The sequence below is a fragment of the Ruditapes philippinarum genome, unplaced genomic scaffold (assembly GCF_026571515.1).
Source record: "Ruditapes philippinarum isolate M1 unplaced genomic scaffold, ASM2657151v2 ctg904_1_1_1_1, whole genome shotgun sequence".
NCBI lineage: Eukaryota > Metazoa > Mollusca > Bivalvia > Venerida > Veneridae > Ruditapes > Ruditapes philippinarum.
In genome coordinates, this window is record NW_026852177.1 from 278,134 (window position 1) to 301,111 (window position 22,978).

The window sequence follows — 22,978 nt, forward strand, 5'->3', positions numbered from 1 at the left end:
TTTAAAGGCTCAGTAAGCCCAAAAAGGCTATTATTTTTATTTCTCAAAAGCTTTTTAGTTTTTGGTGTTCTGTAACAATTTCTAAAACAGATCCATAATATGCCACAGAGCTCAAATATCTGCGTAGTTTAGCATTGAGTATTTTATATGGAAGACAAAATACCACTCTCTGTGCATTTTGTTTGCATCTTTGTTTAATTTTTTAACAAATAATTTCACATAATTTCAACTTTACTTTCTTCATGTGATAAACATCTAAGTTAAACATGTCTAATTCCATTATTAAAACATTATAAAACATAAGTTTGTCCTTTTCTTTAGAGTTAAAATCATATTCATTTCTGTGACTAAATGTGCCTTTAAATTTAGTGTGATCTGAAATTAATTCAAGGAATTTCAAGTAATTAAAAAGCTATAATTGGACAATCAACAGTATAAAGCTGGGCTGCACAGAGGTTTAGGCAAGCCTGACTATATACCATTGATGTAGTCATTATCGCCCCTATCATTCAAAGATTCAATCAAAACTGGCCCCCTGTTTAGAATCACAAAATTGCTTACAGTACTCTATACATACAGAAAATGAAATGTTCATGACTGGAAATAAAATTATCATGGAATAAGGTTTATTAATTCAACACATAGAAATAAATGTTTTTTAAATAACCGAAGATTTAGATATATTATCTAAATAATGTAGATTACATACGAAATAACATATTTTAGTGGGAAACGTTACTATGTTTTGATTTTAAAGGAAATGTATAACTTTGAATCAAATAATTATTTACAATGTATTATTTTTGGATAAATTTAAGAGGAAAATCATTGTGAATATATGTTAAAGCAAAACATTCAAAAAGCAAATTCAATGAAATTGTGTAGCTTTTAAAAAATACCCATCGCGTACAAATACACATTTTTTACAACCTTATGAACGAATTTCTTATTAAATTCTAAACCATATGTAAGATCTGAATAATATCAGAATAAGGAAGAAATGCCCTTGGAGTATTTTATGTAGCTTTTGGTTGTGAATTAACATTTAAAACAATGAGCAAAAGTGTTTGAATATTTTCACAACAAATTTGAAATTAATAAATTTGTGCTAAATTTTGGCAAACAGTCCTAGGTGTATAATGTAGAGGTACTTTCAATAATCAACACTCATTCAAATACTTTAGTAATTACCTTGAAAATAATTCTCATCAAGGAAAAAAAAGTGAGCTAAAATCATAAAAGTACATGTAATTAGAACAAAGAATAACCCGTATCTTTAAAAACAATTAACAAAAAATATTTTATTTTAAATACATACATGAAATGATTCCGTTTTAACTTTACCCTGCTGAAAATGGACTCATCCTAGTTGAAATTTAGTGGTCTGAACATCAAAATGGACTCGTCCTAGTTCAAATTTAGTGGTCTGTTCACCAAAAAATTGGACGGCCAACAGTCTGACTACGGTATATGGATGAGTGTAAAGGACTTTTCCAAGTTAATTTGGACTGATCCATTGTTATTTTAAAGGGTTTTGGCATCAAAAAGCTTAAATTAAGTAGAAAGTTAACAGTGTAGTCAAATTTTAAGGATGGACAGGCTGACCTGACTTTATACTGGCGGTACTGGGTCTGTTGCCACTAGCACTCAAAATTACATATTTCTCAATACAAAAATCAGTATTTAACAATAAACAGACAAAAAAATAATATAATAACAAACTGATATAAAGTGAGCCGAAAACTTAAGGTCACACAGCAAAATATAACAAACAGTGTAACATTTATAATTCACTTTGCCCCCCCATGCATTTTGTGTGCTTTTATCAAATTCATTAAAACCATGCATGAAAAAATAAAAAAATACATGTAGACAACTAATTATTCTGTAAATATTTAAAGCAAAGAAAAAAAAGTAAAAAATTCATGTCACAAAGAAATAACTGGAATGTAGTGCAAGAACGGTAAATCTAAATTGTATCACATTCTCTCTATACCTCATCACAATCTACATTCAATGACCCCTACAACCCCTAATTGATATAATAGTAATAAAACGTAATTATAATAAAAAGATAAGCATGCTTCCTATATCAGAACATAGGTGTCTTTCGACCTTTTTTTCCAGCTAATAAACAATGTTTTTATTACAAATTACTAATAACTAGTAAATTTTCACACAGTAATAGGAACTACTTTCTACTGAGTAAGAATACATTATCTTGTCAATGTTGAAGAGCTTTTCTAATGCAATATAGATAAAGAAGTATACCTTTACAGAAGTCATAAGGTTACCTATCTACATGGAATATCCCTTCACTTTTTTTTACTTCATACATAAAAGCTGAATGTCTAAACAAATATAACAATTACATAATAATTATTATACATTCTCAAGACACCCAACATTTAATAAAACCCTGACAAATACCCAAAGTCAATCAAATTTATCATTTAATTACTTTTTTTAGCAAACTGAATACAAAATGTAAATAATTACGAGCTATAATATCATATAACAATAAAAGTTGTAACTGTTTTAAAAACGACAACAATGTAATAAACTGACAAACTGGTGGATAAATTTATATGTGCATCTAATATATCTAATGATTTTGGCTGAAACAATTATCACACACATATCAGATGCAAAAGGAAAAAGAAAAAACTCCTTCAAAGTGACATTGTGCCCTTTCAATTGTAAATGGAGTGTACAGGTAAAAATCAAAATAACTTTAAAAATACATTTTGCAATAGTTGTATAATTTTATATTCTGCTTCACAAAAAATAATAAATATGTGTTACTCATAAAATTTCTTTAAATATCTTTTGTAATTCACTTTTCTTAAGGGTTATTCAATAACAGTGGGACAGACTTTTTATATTTTTGGCAGTTTTATATACCATCTAAAATGTTTGTAATTATCAATGATTGCAATGATTGGTCCATCACCATTTAAACCATCAATATCTAGCTAATTCAGCTCAACTTGACAATATCACTTTACTTAAAAAAAACAAGATTGCATTTGAGAAAAATGCTATGCCATCGCATGGTTCAAATTTCATAGCTGTACATCAAAGGACAAGAAAGTAGGTAACATCATCAAAATCTAGGTCACCTGATATCAAAGTTCAATTTTATTACTAAACCTGTGCACATAGTCAAAATGTCATTGCTGTACATCAAAGGACAAGAAAGTAGGTCACTATCCCCTTGGGCAAGGCATAATTTTTACCCAAGGGTTTAATTCAAAACAATTTTGATACAGGTCCACCAAACAACATTTCAAGTCAAATATCTAAGCTATAGCTTTCTCCCATTCAGAAAACATTTGTTTTACTATGTGAACATAATGAGAATCACTGCCCCTGGGCAGGGCCAATTTTGACACCAGGGTAAAAATTTGAACAACTTTGGTAGAGGACCTATAAATGATATTATATATCAAACATCAAAGCTCTATGCCTTGTACCTTCAGACAAAAATATTTTTTATTTTTTCACTATATGTACATAATGAAAATCAATGACCCCCGGGGCGGAACCAATTTTGACCCCAGGGCTATAATTTGAACAATCTTGCAAGAGGTTCACTACACAATGTTTCAACTCTAGCCTTTGTAAATTTAGAGAAGATGATTTTTTAAGTTTTTACTATATACATATAAGGAAAACCTATGGCCCCCCGGGGGCGGGGCTAATTTTGACACAAAAGGCAAAATTTGAATAACTTTTGAAGAGTACCTTTAGATGATATTATTTAACAAATATTAAAGCTCTAAGCCTTGTACCTTCAGACAATCAGATTTTTTTATTTTTTACTATATGTATATTTTGAAATCAATGACCCCCAGGGCGGGGGCAATTTTGACCCCAGGGCTATAATTTGAACAATCTTCCTAGAGGTTTACTACACAATTTTTCATGCAAAATATCTAACCTCTAGCATTTGTCAATTGCTAGAAGAATTTTTTTTTTAAGTTTTTACTTTAAGTTTTTACTATATACATATAAGGAAAACCAATGACCCCCGGGGCGGGGCCGATTTTGACCCCAGGGCTATAATTTGAACAATCTGGGTAGAAGTCTACCAGACAATGCCTTATGCAAAATATTTAAGCTCTAGGCCTTTTGGGTCTTTACAAGAAGGTGTTTTAAGTTTTTACTATATGTACATATATTGAAAATCAATAACCTCGGGGCGGGCCGATTTTGACCCAAGGGCTATAATTTGAACAATCTTGGTAAGGGTCTACCAGATGATGCCTTATGCAAAATATCTAAGCTCTAGGCCTTTTGGGTTTTTACAAGAAGGTATTTTAAGTTTTTACTATATGTACATAGTGAAAATCCATGACCCCCGGGGGGGGGGGCCAATTTGGACCCCAGGGCTATAATTTGAACAATCTTGTTAGAGGTCTACCAGACAATGCCTTATGCAAAATATCTAAGCTCTAGGCCTTTTGGGTCTTTACAAGAACATTTTTTAAATTTATTCTTATAATTCCTTTTGGTTGCCATGGCAACCAGATTTCTGCATGGAATGAAATTCTTTGAACAACTTTGGAAGCCCTTCACCCAAGGAACAATCCTGCCAAGTTTGGTTGAAATTGGACTAGTGGTTTTTCACAAGAAGATTTTTTAAGTTCACTATATAATCTATATAACACACGCACAAACACACACACAAACACACACACACACAGGTGAATCGCTATATGCCACCGCATCGCAGATGCTGCGGTGGCATAAAAATGAAATGATTTTGATTGTTATAAAAATTAACAGAGCATTAAAAAGGAAGCTGTTTATCATTATAACCTTTGAGAAGATTTTGGTCAATAAAACCTGAAGTAAATGCATTAATATATAACTAAAGTTGACAAATTGAGATTCCTATTGCTGCACAAAGAAACAAAATTCATAATGTACTTTTAGCAAGGCAAAAAAATAAAAACATGTTTATAGCATCCTCTTAAAAATTCAAAAAGTTAAGGATAACTTTTTAATTTTATTCTATGCAAAATACTTTTTCATTTTTTGTTAAAGAGTGTCTTTGACATGTGGAACAAAATAAAGTCAGGTGATATTAATATCATTGAATATTCCCATTTAAAATAATTGCATCTTTTATGATGACTGAATAATCATACAGTTTCTTTCTTTACAAATTTTGGTTAAGGTGTTAATTTATAAACTATAATCATTCATCTGAACAATTTTCAGCCATGATTGTCATGGTTATAGTGACCTTGACCTTTAACTAATTGACCACAACTTCCAAAGCCATAAATTCATAGGTCATAAACTAAGTCCATGCACTCTGTGCATAACTAGTATAAGTCATTCATGTATTTAAGAATTATTCAACAGAAAATGAGTTCAAATCTGATGCTGTGACCTTGACCTAGTGACCTCTATATAAATAGGTGTCTCTTCTTTTTACAAAGCCATAAAGATCAAATAATTATGAGCAATCACTATATGTAAATTTTACCCTTTTACCAGTTTGAAAAAACTTTTTAGTGTATCACATGAAAAAGAAATGTTGGTGCAAGCTGCAATGCCTGTACAATCTCCAGTAAAAATTTCCTTTAAAAATGTGCTTTAAAGTGAATTGGCCTACAATGAGCATATTTTCAATATTTAATTCAAAAATAGATAAAAGCAATAAAAATGTATCATTTGGATAAACAGATATAATTATTTACTTGTAAAAAATGTTGATAAAGTTCTAAGTGATTTAGCATAAACATTTATATGATGAATAATAATATTTTGTTCATGAATATTTGATTATTTGCTATGTAAATTTACGTAAATATCCAATCACATATTACACACTTGCCAACAAGATCCACATATTATTCTTTCGTAGTTTGTTGCATATCTGATGCTAAATACAATCAATTATTTATTGTACTGAGCTTCCATTATAGACCAATTCACTTTAAATTTATGACAAATTTCATTTAACTGCAAATACTTTGCAGTTATGACAAATGTAATATTATGCAGTAAAAACACAAATTTGATGCAAAATTTACAAAACACAGTCTCTTATCTTAACACTACATTACCAAATGCTAGATTTTAAAACAAAGATAGTTACTATATGCAATTAAAGTCACATGACTTTAAGCTATGATTTTTTTTTATTCAGAATATATGTAATTAATCCTACTTTGCTTTCATAATTTCTTTTTATGAACAAAAAAAAAAATCAAGAAATATAACATATATAAGTATGCAAGCTATAAAAAAACTATCAAACATTGAAAGTTAGAATTATGCCTGGAAACCAGCCTGTTCAGATAACTTCATTCACCACTTACTGGAAAGGGAACCAGTCTGTTAAAGATGAAAAGCTGATGTATTGCACACAATTCATGGAATGTCATTTATACAGTCTGTGAGAATGAAGAAAAAGGGAATTGTATTGTCAGTTAAACACCGGAAGATCATACAAGCTGTAGCCCTCGAATCCTTTCACAGCCAGGTATATATACACCAAATGGTAAGCTGAAATATCAACAAAGAAAAATACATAAATATATATATACATAGTGTAATAGGGAACACAGCTTCCCTTACATAGTTCAGTCAATCTTTCATTCAAATTAGACATATTTAGCAAGAACTTTACAAGTTTCAAAGAATTTTTGTAATTAAATATCTTTCTTAAGGATTAGCATTGCATATCTTTAAATAATTCAACAACTTGATTACATTCAAGTTTGGGTGCTACACTGGACTATCTTACTTAGTCTTTCTTACCTCCAGGAATCAGACATAATAATCCACCAATAAAGAAAACAAGACAGTGCATGCCTGAAAAGTAAAGATAACATTTCTTCAACAAAGATTACAATTTCTAACTTTCCTCATTTGGGAACATGTAAATTTTCAACATCTTAGTACCAAAAATAATTGGGATAAGTAGCAGGCAACAACCTAATGTTTTGAAAATGATAAGTTAACCTTTAAGATATTTGGAGGAATAAAATAATCTATCTATCTAACATGCTCCTCTTCAAGTTTGGGAAGCATCCATAAAATGAAGATATGACCAGAACTGATTTTCCATCAAAAATGAGTTTAAAGTTGTATAACTTAAATACTTTGAAATTATCAATGGCTCGCAGACCTACCATAGTTATTGGTGGAGATAAGCAGCAGATGCCCTGCATTATTCTAATAAGGAAGGACCATGGTTGAATAACTCTTCCATAACTAATTACATGTATATTTCCACCCCTAAAGAAGAGGGGTTATAAGAACCAACAGGTTTCAAAATTAAAAATGATAAAGCGGTTCAAAATCAGCAATTATTACCACTAAGCCATATATGCCCCTCAGAAATTCAAACCTTACCTGTTCAGAACATGAGAGCCATTTATCATCACCTTATTTTTTTTTTTGTTGGGTTTTACATTGCACCAACACAGAATAGGTTATATGGTGATTTTCCAGCTTTACATGCATTATTTCAGGCACAAAAAGGCACCTGAATAGAACCAACAATGTTCTCCAAGCTAGCTCGGCCACACAGACGCCCCATCACCTAAATAAATGTGATATTACTTCTTGACCAGTACTGCAAAGGATATTGCCTTTTGAAATCACCAACATTTTCTAAATTAATTATAAAGTTCAGCAGGCCAACTGTATTATTTGAAAACTTACCTCGACCTGGTGAAACAACAATTCCTACTCCAACTAAAAACAAGACTGATCCAATCAATGTAAGCAAGAATGCCCCAATCACAACTTTCCAATTCTCTCTAATCTTAGGATGCTGTAGCCAACTGAAATACAATATTAAGCTGTCTGACCAAGATTCACTTGAATTGTACGCAATTTGAGACCACTACAGTAAAGACATTCCTAAAAGACATTCACTTTCTTAAATTTGAGCTAATAATCTACTTTTCATTTTTTCAACATAATAATCTTTTTTGAAAGCCAAAATGCTTTTTCATATGCAAGAAAGATAACTGTGCAAAACTCAATCAGTTATGAAAACAGCTTGAATAAATACATGTACATGGTGCATACAGTTATCATTAAAATGAAAGAAAAAAAATTGTTTAAGGGCCAACAGATCCGCTGAGGTCTACACATCTAATTTTAATATATAAGTTTATTACCTATTTCAGAACCCATATGTATCTGAATTTTAGATAGTGATGCCTTAGAGCTTTGTAGTCAACTAAACAACAGAAAATTCTATTTCTTTCAAGTAAATTCATTTGCACATTATTGAAACACAGAACTAACATCTATGTTTGGTATGTTGGTGACTTTCCAACTATTGCACTTTCTATATCCTTCAAAATACAGTCATCTTACATTTCTATGTTACCATTACAGTATGCTGATAATTACTATTTTATCTATTTTTATCAATATTAAAGACAGGTTTTTATCATGTCAGGTTGATTTCATAAACTATCAGGAAAAAAATGAAAAAATTTGAACACAGAAAGTGACTGAATTAAATATCTAAAAGTATCTGACAAAATTTTATTGACTAGAATAAAAAGAATGATGAATATACCTGGATGAATCAGCAAATGATCGTGTGGAAACATGCGTATCTGCGGAACGTGAACTGCTTTTTCGACTCACACTTGGTGATGGAAGCAACAAACTGACGTGGAAAAACAACACACAGTGAGAATATAATATGTTTTAACATACAGGTGCAGAATGAAAAAAAAACATGCCAAGAGATATATAAAATTTATATTTAATGAACACTTAATTTCACTTCTATATTGTATACATGTATATAACGACTTAACTTAATTTCACCATCTCATATAATGGAGATATGATATATAACAGATTCAAAAACCAACATAGTTTACCAATTGATACATGCTGTGCTTTTTTAAATCCATTACCATCTATACATATTTTTTAACCCATTTTCACCCCCCCCCCACACACACTTTGAGGCCCTAAAATACATATAGTGAGAAAAAATGCCCTATTTAAACCCAAAACACTTGGTTTTGTTAAAAAAAAGTTAGAAAATGTGATCACATTTTCAGCACCATCCTCTTCAAGAAAAATTTTGGACTTGTGAGAAGTTTATAGTTTCAAAGCAATTTGAACTTGTAACAGGAGGCTTTTCAATGAAAACAGCCATTTTTCACAAAAGTCTCATGCAGTAATGGATTACAGCAAGCTTCAGCTGATATGATAAACCACAAAGGAAAAATAGAGATAAGACAAAATTATATGCATGTACATGTATAAGTATTTCATATCAAGTTATTAACCGTAACCCTTACCAAATGGACTAGTGCATCTTTCAATATGGACACAACCATTTCATGTTTTAAAATAAGTACTGACTAAATAGTGAATAGCATAGACGATGTTCAGACAGCACAGATGTTATCATTTTCCATTTTCTCTTTTAGAAGCAATTTCAGGCATTTTATTATGCATATTCTATTTCGCCCAAAAGCAATTGTAAAGGTCTCTTGCTTTTGGCAGGTATAGGCATAGAAAAACTATATAAAAAAATTCACGGGCTACTTTTTGAAAAAAGGGTTGAGGGGTTTTATACATTTTCGGGAAATGGTTCCAAAATTTCAGCACCAAAATTCATGGAATGAAATGCTTAATTTCACTATTTTCATTTCAAATAGTAGTCACTCTTGCTTTTTTATATGTACATGTAAAGATCAAAATTAATGTATAAATAAAATATATAATCTTTAATTAATGAACATGTTTCTTTTATTTAAGAACAAACCAATGAAAGTTAATATACAAAAACAAACCATGATCATACATGTATCTAGAGGTTCATGTGAGAACAGCAAGCAGAAAAAAGCATAACAAGGGAAAATCAATAAGATAAAAAAGATAAATAACCTTGTTGCCTTTGTCCCATCCTTTCTATTATCTCCATATTCAGCATCCTAAACAGAAACATAACAATTATACATATACATGTGACATCATGTGTATGATGAAAGTTTCAGATAATTCATTATAACCACAGTCTTTCATTTGGAGCAGTCATATAAACAACACAAAAGGTATCTAAACTAAAATGAATACCTATATTTTAAAGAAATGAAGAAGTAACAAGAGATTAAAATTTCTTAGTGCTTGATAGTAAAAAAAAACCTGGGTAATGTAGCAATTAATAAAGATTTCATTCAAAATACATAAGTAAAGAATCTTGATAAGTGACCTGGGTCAGTTAAAATCTATTCTAGAGTTATTGGCCTTGAACAATGACTTCCTTGTATGATCTCAAGACATGAGGAAAGTTACAAGCAAACATCTTTAGGGGTCAGTCTATTTACCCCACGACACCCAAAGACTACTCTGGGACAGAAAGATTCCCCTTTTTTAGTCCCAGGACTACCCCAAGACACCCCAAGAAACCTATATATGGTGTACATGTATATTGGGAAAGTGTTATTACATACGTCAACTGATTATTTACGTGTCATCTTGTTAATTACTGTCTAATATATCAAATATTATGAATTATGTATGGACTTCTTTCATCACTAAAATATTTATTGATATGCTTTTTAATATAAAAAAAATATTTTGATTAAAATTAACTTTACGGAAACAACAAGAGTATTTTAATTTGTTAATCTAATGAAATATGGGGCAGATGAAAAAAATCAATATTATGAAACAAAACATGATCGATTTAATAATCAGGTATCAAAAATGTGTCATTCATAAAATGACATTGTCGCAAAATTTAACTTGCTGAGTTGCACTACTGCAGTATACACAAATCAAGCAACGTTGGCATCATTTCATTGTTGTAAACTATTTTGCATAAAAATAGAAAATATCTATAATCTTACATTAAAAAATACATGGAAATAAATGAAGAGAGATCACATAGTTTCCTCCCTTAAAAAAAGTAAAATTAAGACGTATTTTCATGTCAGTAAAAGTGTCTTGTGGTGGTCTTGGAGTGTCTTGACAATGTGATGAATGTCTTGGGGTGTCTTGATATAGTCTTGGAGTGTCTTGGCGTAGTCTTGGGGTAGTCTAGAGTTGTCTTTGGGTAGTCTTGGGGTAAACAGACCGACCATATCTTTAGTGGAAGATGAATGATGTGACATAATATAGTTGTACAGTTTGATATAAAAAAGGGAAAAGAGTCAACTCAGCCCTATACCAACTCGGCACGGGTCAACTCGGCCCACTTTACAAAAATATATAACATATTAACTTTGCTTTGCATGTTGTTAAGGTAAATGAATAATAAGAAATATCTTATTATTATATAATTATACATTGTACTTCTGCCGAAATAAAGTATAGTTAAAAAAAAATTGTTATTTATTTGTCTTATATTTATAAAACTCTCTCTGTCGAACTACGTAAATAACCGAGGTATATTGAGTGAAAAAGCAAGAGTTGTTTTCCTTAATTTCCCGAATGCAAATTTAGCTGTGTTTAAATAGCTAGTTTGGGGCGATTAAATGTCCGATTTTAAAATTTGTTACACAAATTTAAAGCTGGTGATCTAAGCTTCCTCTCAGTATATATTTCAACAAATTGTTTGACACTGAAGGTATTTAGATTTACGGTTAAACCTAACACGAGTCAGAAATACAATGAGATACGCAATCGGTTCTCTTTACTCGCAATTCTACTGATAAGAAAAGCCTGTCTGCTGCTAGTTCTGAAACTGTCAATCCGTGTTTAATAAATAATTACAATAATAACAATAAGTAGTGATAACACAAACCTAAATATTAATAATTAAAAAGTGGGCCGGTTTGACCCGTGCCGAGTTGGAATAGGGCCGAGCTGACTCGGGGGCCGAGTACGTTTTAGGGCCGAGCTGACCCGGATTCATAAAAAAGGTCATTTTCATACTCATAGAGGGCGTCAAGAAGTGGCGGTTTAGGTCAGGTGACCGGCGAAAGGAGGTGACTGTTAGTACAGTTTCGACTGTACTACTTCAAGACAGTGATATCAGAAAATAACAATGATTTATAAATGCTGCAAAAAATAATTTGCCATCCAAAAATTAGATATCCGAAATCATTCCACTTGAAAACATTAAACCTTTGATTGGTCGTCATCGCGGGACTTCGGCTTCGATGGTGATGTGAGTCGAGTTGAACCATACACTCTAATCTTTTCGTCATCATCTGAAAGTATATTTTCTTCTATAATAATAGAATCGCTCGTTGTTATCTGATCCATTTTGATATTTTCATTTTTCCATAAATTTATGTCGCTTATGTCAATCAATATATTAAAACAAAGGGAGATAATTAGGCCTTCAAAGTTGTTTTGATTCTGTGGCAGTAATCATTTCTCAAACATGCCGACATTCAACGTTTTTGTATCAATTTCACGCGATGAAATACCTGCAGACTTTGTTCTCGAGGCTTCAAAATTTATCGCAGGATTACTAGGAAAACCAGAACAAGTAAGATTATTTGTTTTCGCGATATTTGTAAGGTCAGGGTCAGACTATTGTATTGATTTTCCCCCCATTATTTTTTTTCATGTTAAAAATGTGACTCTTTTGAGGAAATAAACTCCCTGACACATGATAATGACCTTGTTATGTATGCAAGCATTCGGCTCATTTGAGTTGTTAATTATCATGATAATGATAAAATTATGATTAAATGACTTCCTGTTAGATACATGTATACCAAGATCAAAATTACTATCCGGCACCTGTTAACTAGCTGTGTATGATATACATAAGGTATATTACTGGCTGAAGTGTATTTCCCCACATATTCAACATAATTTTCCCGCATTTTTTTAAATGAGTCATATTTTCATATCTACATGTATCCTTGCAAACATAGCACAATAGATATTAAAGTCATCTACATGTACATGTATACCGGTACCTTCTTCCTTGTACAATAAACAAAATATCAAACTTGAAAAATTACCATCACATTGGTATGTTTTTTCCACTGTAACTTCCAAATTCACAAGTACAGGAACACTATGCCAAGTGTTTTGACATTCATTAGGTCATGTCAAAGGTATTCAAATTTATTTTCTTATCAGGTGTCCGCTTAATGGCTTAGTAGTAAGATTTGGTTGGGGACCATCATAGTTACCAGACTAACTGGCCAATGAGAAATGACTGAATTTCAGATGAAAAAAATCTTTAGCCTTGATGCACGCAATCATCTAATGTCATATAACTGATATAACCTGTCAAAAATTTGAAATCTATAATACTGAAAACTTCCACTTTTAGAGAGAAAAATGAAATTACTTCATAATTCAACAGCAGCTTGGTACATTTATAAATTTATATAACTTATAAGCATCATGATTATCCAATAAAAAGGGACATTACAAACTTGCAGTATTATAAATTCACAATTCTCATTATATTTGTACAATATTTCAGTATGAACTTATTATGTCCCCCTTTGAAGAATGGGGGTATATTGTTTTGCTAATGTCAGTATAAACTGTCCGTCGGTAGTCCAGATGTTTTCCGCTGATTATCTTGAAAATTATTTATCACAATGTCTTCATACATTTGTATTTCACATAGTGATTGGTCATAACTAGTAGATGACCCTTATTGATTTTGGGGTCACTAGGTCAAGGTCACAGGGGCCTTAAATGTCAAAATGGTTTCCGCTGATTATCTTGAAAAGAATTCATCACAAAGTCGTTTTATTTCACATTGTGATTGGTCATAACTAGTGGATGACCTCTATTGATTTTGGGGTCACTAGGTCAAAGGTCAAGGTCACAAGGACCTTAAATGTCAAAATGGTTTCTGCTGATTATCTTGAAAAGTATTCATCACAAAGTCGTCATATTTCAAATGGTGATTGGTCATATATAGTAGATGATCCCTATCGATTTTGGGATCACTAGGTGAAAGGTCAAGGTCACAGGGGCATTAAATGTCTGAATGGTTTCCGCTGATTATCTTGAAAAGTTTTCATCTCAAAGTCGTCATATTTCACATGGTGATTGGTCATAACTAGTAGATGACCCTTATAGATTTTGGGGTCACTAGGTTAAAGGTCAAGGTCACAAGGGCCTTAAATGTCAGAATGGTTTCTGCTGATTTTCTTAAAAAGTATTCATCTCAAAGTCTTCATATTTCACATATTGATTGGTCAAAACTAGTAGATGACTCCTATTGATTTTGGCGTTTCTAGGTCAAAGGTCAAGGTCACAGGGGCCTTGAATGGTTATATGATTCTGCTTATTATCTTGCTTACTATTTATCACAAAGTCTTCATATTTCACATATTGATTGGTCATAACTAGTAGATGACCCCTATTGATTTTGGTGTCACTAGGTCTAAGGTCAAGGTCACAAGGGCCTTTAATATCAGACTAGTTTCTGCTGATTATCTTGAAAAGTATTCATCACGAAGTCTACATATTTCACATATTGATTGGTCATAAGTAGTAGATAACCCCTATTGATTTTGGGGTCACTTGGTCAAAAGTCAATGTCACAGAGGCCTTGAATGGTAATATGATTTTTGTTTATTATCTTGATTACTTTTTATCACAAACTCTTCATATTTCACATATTCATTGGTCGTAAATATTAGATGACCCCTATTGATTTTGGTGTTGCCAGCTCAAAGGTCAAGGTCACAGGGTCTTTGAATGGTAGTATGATTTCAGCTCATTATCTTGAAAGATAATTATCACAAAGTCTTCATATTTCATAGTCATTCATTTAATGGTCATAACTAGTAGATGATCTGTATTGCTTTTGGGGTCACTAGATCAAAGGTTAAGGTTACAGGGGCCTTAAATATCAGAATGGTTTCCGCTGATTATCTTGAAAACTATTTATCACAAAGTCTTCATATTTCACATACTGATAAAGTGATTGTGATAACTAGTGAGTGACCCCTATTGAATTTTGGGTCACTAGGTCTAAGGTCAAGGTCACAGGGTTCTTGAATGTTAATATGGTTTCCGCTCATTATCTTGAAAACTATTTATCACAAATTCTTCATATTTCTAATATTGATTGGTCATAACAATTAGATGACCCCTATTGATTTTGGGTCACTAGTCCAAAGGTCTAGGTCACATGGGCCTTAAATGTCTCATTATCTTAAAAACTATTTATCACAAAGTCTTCATTATTTTTCTTTTTATCATAATTGAACACTTCCATGTACCAATTTATGGCAAGTTTCTCTTACATAATTACCAATAATGTGAGTCAAGGGCTAGAAAGGGGGGCATATGTGTCGTTCAACATTTCTTGTTATATTTATGTAACATCTCAGTATAAAGTTTTTTGTGTTTGTACAAACTTTCAGTATGTAACAGTGCGTGTAGTTCCTGATCAGTTGATGTGTCATGGTGGAAGCAATGATCCATGTGGTAGTGTTCAGGTATTAGTGATAATGTTTTATAATACTGTAATGCCAACAAAAAACAACTCAATATAACTTCTGTTTGGTTAACACAGAATTTATTTTAGTTTGATTGTGTAGGAAGATATAAGCTTATAGACACACCTTGAACCAACCAGTACTGAGCAATGAGTGTAAAGTTTCTTGCTCAAGGAAACAACAACTTGCCCCTGACAGTTTCAACCCATGCGGCTAGTGATCATTAGATTACTAGTCCAACGTGTTAACCACTCGGCCATGCAGCCACATTAAAACTTTTATTTGATCACAAACTTAAAGGTTCAGAGAAGTTTATTATTATTTCTTAGTAATTGTTCAAAAATGCTGTAAGTGGTAGATCTAAATAATTCAGTCTTATATTTACAGCTTATGAGTATTGGAGCCCTTGGAGATAAGAATAAAAGCCATGCCAGCAAAATAGGAGACTTTCTGGAATCAAAATTAGGTATCAAAAAAGACAGGTACGGCATCAAAAGTTGAACATGATTTTAATGCAAAAATTAGTTGAAAGTTTTTCTCTAGTTGATCATTTAAACTATAAAGCAATACTTTATGCATGGTCCTTTGTCTATTCAATTACACATTCATATCTGGAAAAAAAGCACGGATGGACACCTCATATCTTCCTCCACCAGTAAAGCTGGATTGTCACCATTTGACCGAGTAAGCCATCAAAGGTTTTCCAATAGAATTAAGTCACAAATAGTTTTTATGTTTCCCCTAAAAAATTAAGTAGCATATAGTCAGCATTTTACCCTTTCATGGCTCCTTGGTTGGTTTTGTAATTCTTTTGCACTTTCTTTTCTTACAGTTTGTCTTATAAACTTGTCTCACACTGTCTTTTTTATCAACTTATGTCTTTCACATTTAAATCTTTTATACTTTGGGTAGAACTTTATGTTGAGATTGGGGTCACCTGGGGTCAAAGATGCCAGTGCTAAAAATAGGTCACTCATGCTAAAAATAGATTTGCCTTTTATGCAAACAGCTTTATTTATTGTCTTACAGATGTCTTTCATATTTGGTTTGAAAGTATTTTGCCTGGTCCTTAAAACCTCTGAGGAACATCCATCACCTTTAGCGATATCTCTTGTTTTAAAGGTTTAATATTAAAAAAATGAATGATTGTGTCATGTCAGAATACATTGCTTTAAATTTGTGATAATATATTTATAAACATATTTTTTGCAGATTCTACATCACGTTTTTTGACATCGCTCGAAATGACTGTGGGTACAACGGAACTACGTTTGCTTGAAAAACTTTCACACTGTTACATCTATGAGGGCTACAAAGTACTGTATAACATTTTTGGGACTTTTCTTACATAAACTTTAACTTTATTTAGTTAAATCATACTTTTGTTGCCATAGTGATGAAAGACAATATATGTGTATGGTCTTTATGACAGTATGTATGTGTTACCAAAATTGTGTCCAGTTAACAGCTTCGTCATTCCTTAATAAACAACAGGATGTTCCTTTGTAAGCAACAGGATGTTCCTTTGCAAACAACAGGATGTTCCTTTGTAAACAACAGGATGTTCCTTTGTAAACAACAGGATGTTCCTTTGTAAACAACAGGACCTGTAGGAATATTAACCATCACAAGACAATAAGCTGAGTGCGAAATGAAACAGGGACAATACAACAAAGGTGAAAGTCAAACATAAAAGTCAAAGTTCAAAATGATAAACATTGTCAAAGGTCAAAATTGTAAACATTTCATAATTGTGTCTTTACTTGGTAAATTTTGATAATACTTTGCCAACATGATAATCACCTTCTTGAGATGATTTGTTACACCTAAAGCAAAAACAAAACAGAAATGAAGTACATTTTTGTGGTATTTTATTCTTTAACTTTGTCATTGATGACTCCATTGGTTTTCACCATTACTGGGAAATATTTCAACTATATGCACGGGATATGTCTGAAACTAAAGTTCAGGTCTAACTTTAGGTCCTGGCTCAAAACTTAAAGGTCAAAAGCGTTACATCCCCTCGCTTTCTTTAAGTTTTGACACATATTATTATGGTTCAATGTTAAAAATCATTTCTTAAAGTTTTACAGTGTCTTGTCCATCCAATAACTTTGGTCAGTCCTTGATGGATTCGACATTGATAATGATCGTGACAGTATCTGTCTTTAGATCAAGTTAAAAATTACACCTGAAAGTTAAAGGAGTAACATAAGCACTTTTTTGGCAAGTATGCGAAGTTAGGAAATTATATACATGTAACATATTCTTTAACCAATAGATGAGATATATGATACACACAAGACCCATGTCTGTAGATTATGCATAGAAGTCAAAGGCCAAAAAAATAATGCCTGCATACTATAACTTTGTTGTATGATTAGTATTTTTGTCTTGTTTTTTTTAAATAATGGTTATTTCTTCCATGACAAAAAAACTCACTTAGAGGTCAAAAGTCAAAATAAAAGTTTGTTTTCTAAGCTATAATTACAAATTCCGGTATATTTTTACTTGGACTTAAGTTCTATTAAGTTACATTTGATGTGTAAAAATGAATGATATTATGATGCTTTTATTATCAAGATCTCATTTAGAGAGCAAAGGTCAAGAATTTGGGTTTTATTTTCTATTTTCTGCTCACATTTTGTCTATAACTTATGACTGATTTCTGTGTTGCTTTATTCCATAGATTTGGCACCTTTAACATATGTTCACAGTGGAATATATAGGTGTTTATCTTTTCTATCATCTGCTAAAGTTTTGTTAAATTTTATGGTATTAAAACATAAATAATTCTTTTGTGAAAATGTCTTATCTCCTAGTTAGGTGTATTTAATGTGCATTTTGTGTGTGAAGTTTTTGTTGTGCTTTTTTGTGTGAAAAGAATAAGTGAAGTAAAGGACTTAGTCTTGTGCCATAATGCTTTTACATTTATTGTACAATATTTAAATTGTGATGGATATTATGATTTATTTTCCCGTACTAATTTCCTATGAAAACAGTGCTGGCTGTTTTTATTTAGTTTTCCAATAAAAATAATGTTTGATAGTGTTATTTAATTTTTCATGAAAACAAAAATGTTTTAATTTATTTTTTTCCATGAAAAAAAAATTTGGATATTCTTACTTAATTTTTTCCTAAAAATGGATGGGTTTTTTTTAAATTTTATGAAAAACAAAGATTAATATTTTATTCTTTGGGTATGACAATATTACTGTAAATTTTTAAATTTCTTTTTTTTCCCCATTAAAACAAGGTTTTTAAAACTTCTATGAAAAAACATTCTAGGAAAGGCAGATTTAATTGCTTATTAAAAGAGTAAATTTTTGAAATACATGATTTTCCCCATGATACTTAAAAATTTCTATATTTTGATTTGTTTTTTAAAGAATTTTTACTTGACCTCGTTATAAAAAATCAAGAGCTTTGGTTAAAAGGTAATCATAATGGTTTTTTTGTGATATTTTAACTGACTTGGTTGGTACCCTTTTAAAAACATTTTCTCTGCCCCCAAAAGAATTTGTTATGTCAATTTTTTGGTTTTTCATTGATAAATTCATGCCCCAGATTGAAAGTGTCTCACAATAGCACATAATGTGATCAATTGGTGAATTCCCTACAATCATTTAAATTTCCCTTCAACCAGTACTTTAAAAGCCCCAATCATGCTTCCATAACAAAATGACCCCATAGCAACCACTGACTTTCCAAAAAAACAGTGACACCTTTGCAATTTACCTTAGCAATGTTACCTTTCCTAAGCAACCAATGACTTTCCGTGAACTTTGTGATATCAGTTAAAATTTAGATCTTATATCTGCTTTTTATGCCCCCGCCATATAATGGCCGGGGCATATAGTGTTACCCTGTTCCATCATTCCGTTCTTCTGTCATCATCAGTTTCTGTTCATTATCTTAGTAACGGTTGCACACATTCAACTCAAATTTGACATATGGATATGTCATGAGAAAATACAGGTCAAGTTCGAATTTGGTCATGGTTCTATGATTTTTGGTAGAGTTATGCCCCTTTTACTTTGAAAATAATATGAAATTTTCATTTTCCGTTCATTATCTCCCCAATAGTGTTACGTATTCATCTCGAATTTGACATATGGATATGCCAATGGAATGGGCAGGTCAAGTTGGAATTTGGTCATGGTTCAATGTTTTTTTGTTTTTTTTGAGTTATGCCCCTTTCACTTTGAAAATAATATAAGATTTTCAGTTTCTGTTCATTATCTCCCCAATAGTGTTACGTATTCATCTCGAATTTGACATATGGATATGCCAATGGAATGGCAGATCAAGTTGGAATTTGGTCATGGTTCGATGATTTTTGGCAATATTATGTTGAATAGTTGAACAGTTTTAAATGAAAAAAATAATTTTTGCAAACAAATTTGGAATTAATATTATAACATCTGAAATTTTGGCTGCATGCGGAGGCATCCGTGGCATGATGACACACTTCAAGTTATTAAGGTATTAGCACCCTAATGCATTACCTCGGCTTTGAAGAGTATTCAAATAGGCTAGAATTACTGTTAACTACATTGAAAATGAGGGCCATGGGTTCAAATCCCCAGAAGGGTCAACTTTTTTTCTTTCTTTTTTTTCTTTTAACATTATTTATGTATCTCTCATGTCCCATATGGAAGGAAAAAAGTGTTTAATTTTTTAATTTATATAGTATTTTATTGGCTAAATTATGCTAAATCTAGAAATAAAATATGGTACCTGATATTTTCAAAGTGTAATAATTATAATCAAAACTAGACGGTAAAAGTATTTCATATTTTTACAAGATCAACCAATATACTTTTTTTAAAATTTAGGGAAACTTTGAAAAAAACAGGCACTCATTTGGGTAAATTTTTAAGAATTTTTTGAATTAGGCTCCCTAAGTAGTAAAAATGGTCAGACATGATGTAAAAATGGGTGTGGTAGGGTAACATTTTTATACAGATTTCATAAATTTTAAGAAGAAATCAATTTTTGCTAAGTGGAAATGTTAGCTGAATCGGTACTATTTTGTTTCTTACCAAAAATTCATGGGAAAACATTTTTCATTAGAATGTTATTTCAGTATTATTTTAAAGGTTCCCTCATTTCGAAAAACGGGCCCTCATAACATCCTAGCTTGAGTTCAGAAAAGCTGGCCATAACTTGATTTCCGTACGGTAAACTTTGTTTAAATTTTGCATACAGGTGTACTTTAAGGTATACATCTGACCTATGATGTCAATTCTTTAGTTCCTGATAGTGCCCATTAGGGTCCTAATACCTTAAATAGTTTACAACTTGTTCCTTGTCATTAAGAGCATTTATAATCAGGTGAGCAATATAAGGGCCATCATACCCCTCTTAATTTAATTGTCGTCTGCAAGATATAATTTCATCAGCTTTTTCTGAGTAAAATCTTAAGTTATTTTCCTGTGTTAATCTCTTCAATTGTAAAATATTGAGACCCGTAGGTATTTTGGATTTTAAAATCTTAATCCACACTTCTTCTTTTGGTGTTGACTGTCAGCCAGTGTCATACCAGTTGCGACCTGTATGCCATTTATAAAGAGCTTTACCACTATGAGTGCTCGGAGAGGGCACAACAATCCCCAATCTGACTATATCATAGTTTCAGAAAATCGTGTGTTTGACCCTTCTTCACTCCAATTACATTGTCCTCGTTATTTCCCTCACCCCCGGGGTTGCCTGAAGGTGGGGACGGTGTTTACAACGGTCTGGTGCATAACTCTTTCAAATTCCATGTGTGATAGCTATAATACAGAGAAAAATGTGAGTAAAATGTTATCGAAGTTCGGATCACTCAATTTGTATCAAGAGGGCTGTGTGGACATTTGCCCTACAAATTATGCGCCAGGGCTTTTATTATTTAACGACAGTCGCCTCCTTCGACACCTATGTAAAATATGTCGGTCTTGGAGTCGAAATATAGACGAGACTAGTGTCACGGTAGAGAATCACGTGACTTTTACGGTTACGCGTACAGACAATATGGCGGCCTAAAAACCTCGCTTCACATGTGTTTTTCAGGTAATTCTTTATTATATCCCTTTTACTTACATACGAGACCTGTTGCAGCCTACGCGGAATATAAGAATTATTGCCGCTATACCTTAGTTTTTCCACCCCTGTGCTCATAGCTTTTTACAAACACTTCAGAAATTCAACAGAAATTTTTCAAGAGTGAACAATTATATTTCGGGTAACATTCACGCAAAATTTGTAATATTTTTATGGAATTTGATTAAACTACGTCGTAGTTTAGCAAAGGATGAAATGTTCTATTAGAATTTCTTTTATTTGAAAATGTAATATTAGGTGCATGTTAAATGTTGACTAGTCATTTTTCTATTCCATTATCACGAGAGAAAAATGATTTGGGTAACTCCCACGCATACTTTTATTGTTGATAACTCCCCACTGCAATATTTTATTGTGCAGGCAATGATCTATGTCTGGTTATAGCCTAGAATATTGATTTGAAAAAAATCATGATTGATGCATTTAGCATCAAATTTTCATAGAAATTTTGAACATAAATTAAAAATATCCGCCAATAGAGGTCCTTGATAGAAGTAACCCAGCAAGGCAAATCAACGGTGAACAACGCTTAAGTTATGGTCAGATTTAAAACGTTGAAATATACGTTAGATGTTATGTTCGAATTTGAAAGTTTTGAAAAAAACGTTGAGAGTTCAACGTTGGCACAACGTTGAAGTTTCAATGTCATTTCAATAATTTACTGTTAATTCTAATTAATAAGCAAAGTACTGTAACAGAGTTTAACAAAAAAAAAATCAAGACACTATTAAATAATTCAGCTATTTCAATTTCAAAACTACAGGGTTCAAGTGGTAGCTAAAATTCCTTCAAACGATTTAAGAAAAGTCCATTTGATTTAACAATTAAAGCTACAATCTGTTCCAATCTACCAACTAGTAACTTCTTCTAGAGCTCTCTGGGTAATGTCTTAATGTGTTTCATTGATGGTGTTTTGAATACTTCTATCTTGCTTCTGCAAAATAAAATAAGAAAGTTACTTAGTTGACTTGGTCAATCTCAATTATATATAATTAATCAACTTAGTGATTTGTTTTTATCTTAAATGCTCATCTTCCTAAGATTTACATAATATATAAAGCATAGAAATTAAGATACAGCTGAAGTTTCATATTGACAGTAAATTATGTACAAAAAACAACAAAAACTTTTTAAAAAGAAGCTATTTAAATCTGACCTATGATTGGTAGGAAAAACTGCTCCCATCAGTTTACGTCAGCATTTTCGCAAGAAACAGTCCTTTCCATGTTAAATTTATGGTATAGAAGCTACAACTGTAATACTCTAAATTTCAGCCAGGACCAGGATCTAGAATATAAATAGACTTATTATTCCCTATTAAATTCACGGCAATTGAACTAAAATTTAACACTCATCTTTATTTATTTAACCTCAAAACAGTTTAATCAATATTTGTTTTGATAATGCAATGGATTTAATGTATTTCTCAAACTTATTACACATTTAATTTTACTATCACTAAAGATATAAATATTAATACAGCT

The 22,978-nt window shown here is 31.6% G+C and overlaps 2 protein-coding genes across 2 annotated transcripts; one reads left to right on the forward strand and one right to left on the reverse strand.

Moving 5' to 3' along the window:
- Positions 1-5,196: 5,196 nt before the first annotated feature.
- LOC132751640 (transmembrane protein 134-like) lies at positions 5,197-12,243 on the reverse strand. Its single transcript, XM_060741843.1, has 6 exons — positions 12,082-12,243; positions 9,898-9,944; positions 8,564-8,656; positions 7,690-7,811; positions 6,781-6,834; positions 5,197-6,525 (listed from the first exon to the last, which is right to left on the reverse strand). Exons 1-6 carry the CDS (start codon positions 12,220-12,222, stop codon positions 6,446-6,448), a joined length of 537 nt encoding a protein of 178 aa, XP_060597826.1. The 5' UTR covers positions 12,223-12,243; the 3' UTR covers positions 5,197-6,445.
- Positions 12,244-12,263: 20 nt separating this feature from the next.
- LOC132751650 (macrophage migration inhibitory factor homolog) lies at positions 12,264-16,935 on the forward strand. The gene is made up of 4 exons (XM_060741855.1): positions 12,264-12,451; positions 15,315-15,389; positions 15,777-15,871; positions 16,602-16,935. The coding sequence occupies exons 1-4, from the start codon at positions 12,344-12,346 to the stop codon at positions 16,666-16,668; spliced, it is 345 nt and encodes a 114-aa protein (XP_060597838.1). The 5' UTR covers positions 12,264-12,343; the 3' UTR covers positions 16,669-16,935.
- The last annotated feature ends 6,043 nt before the right edge of the window (positions 16,936-22,978 follow it).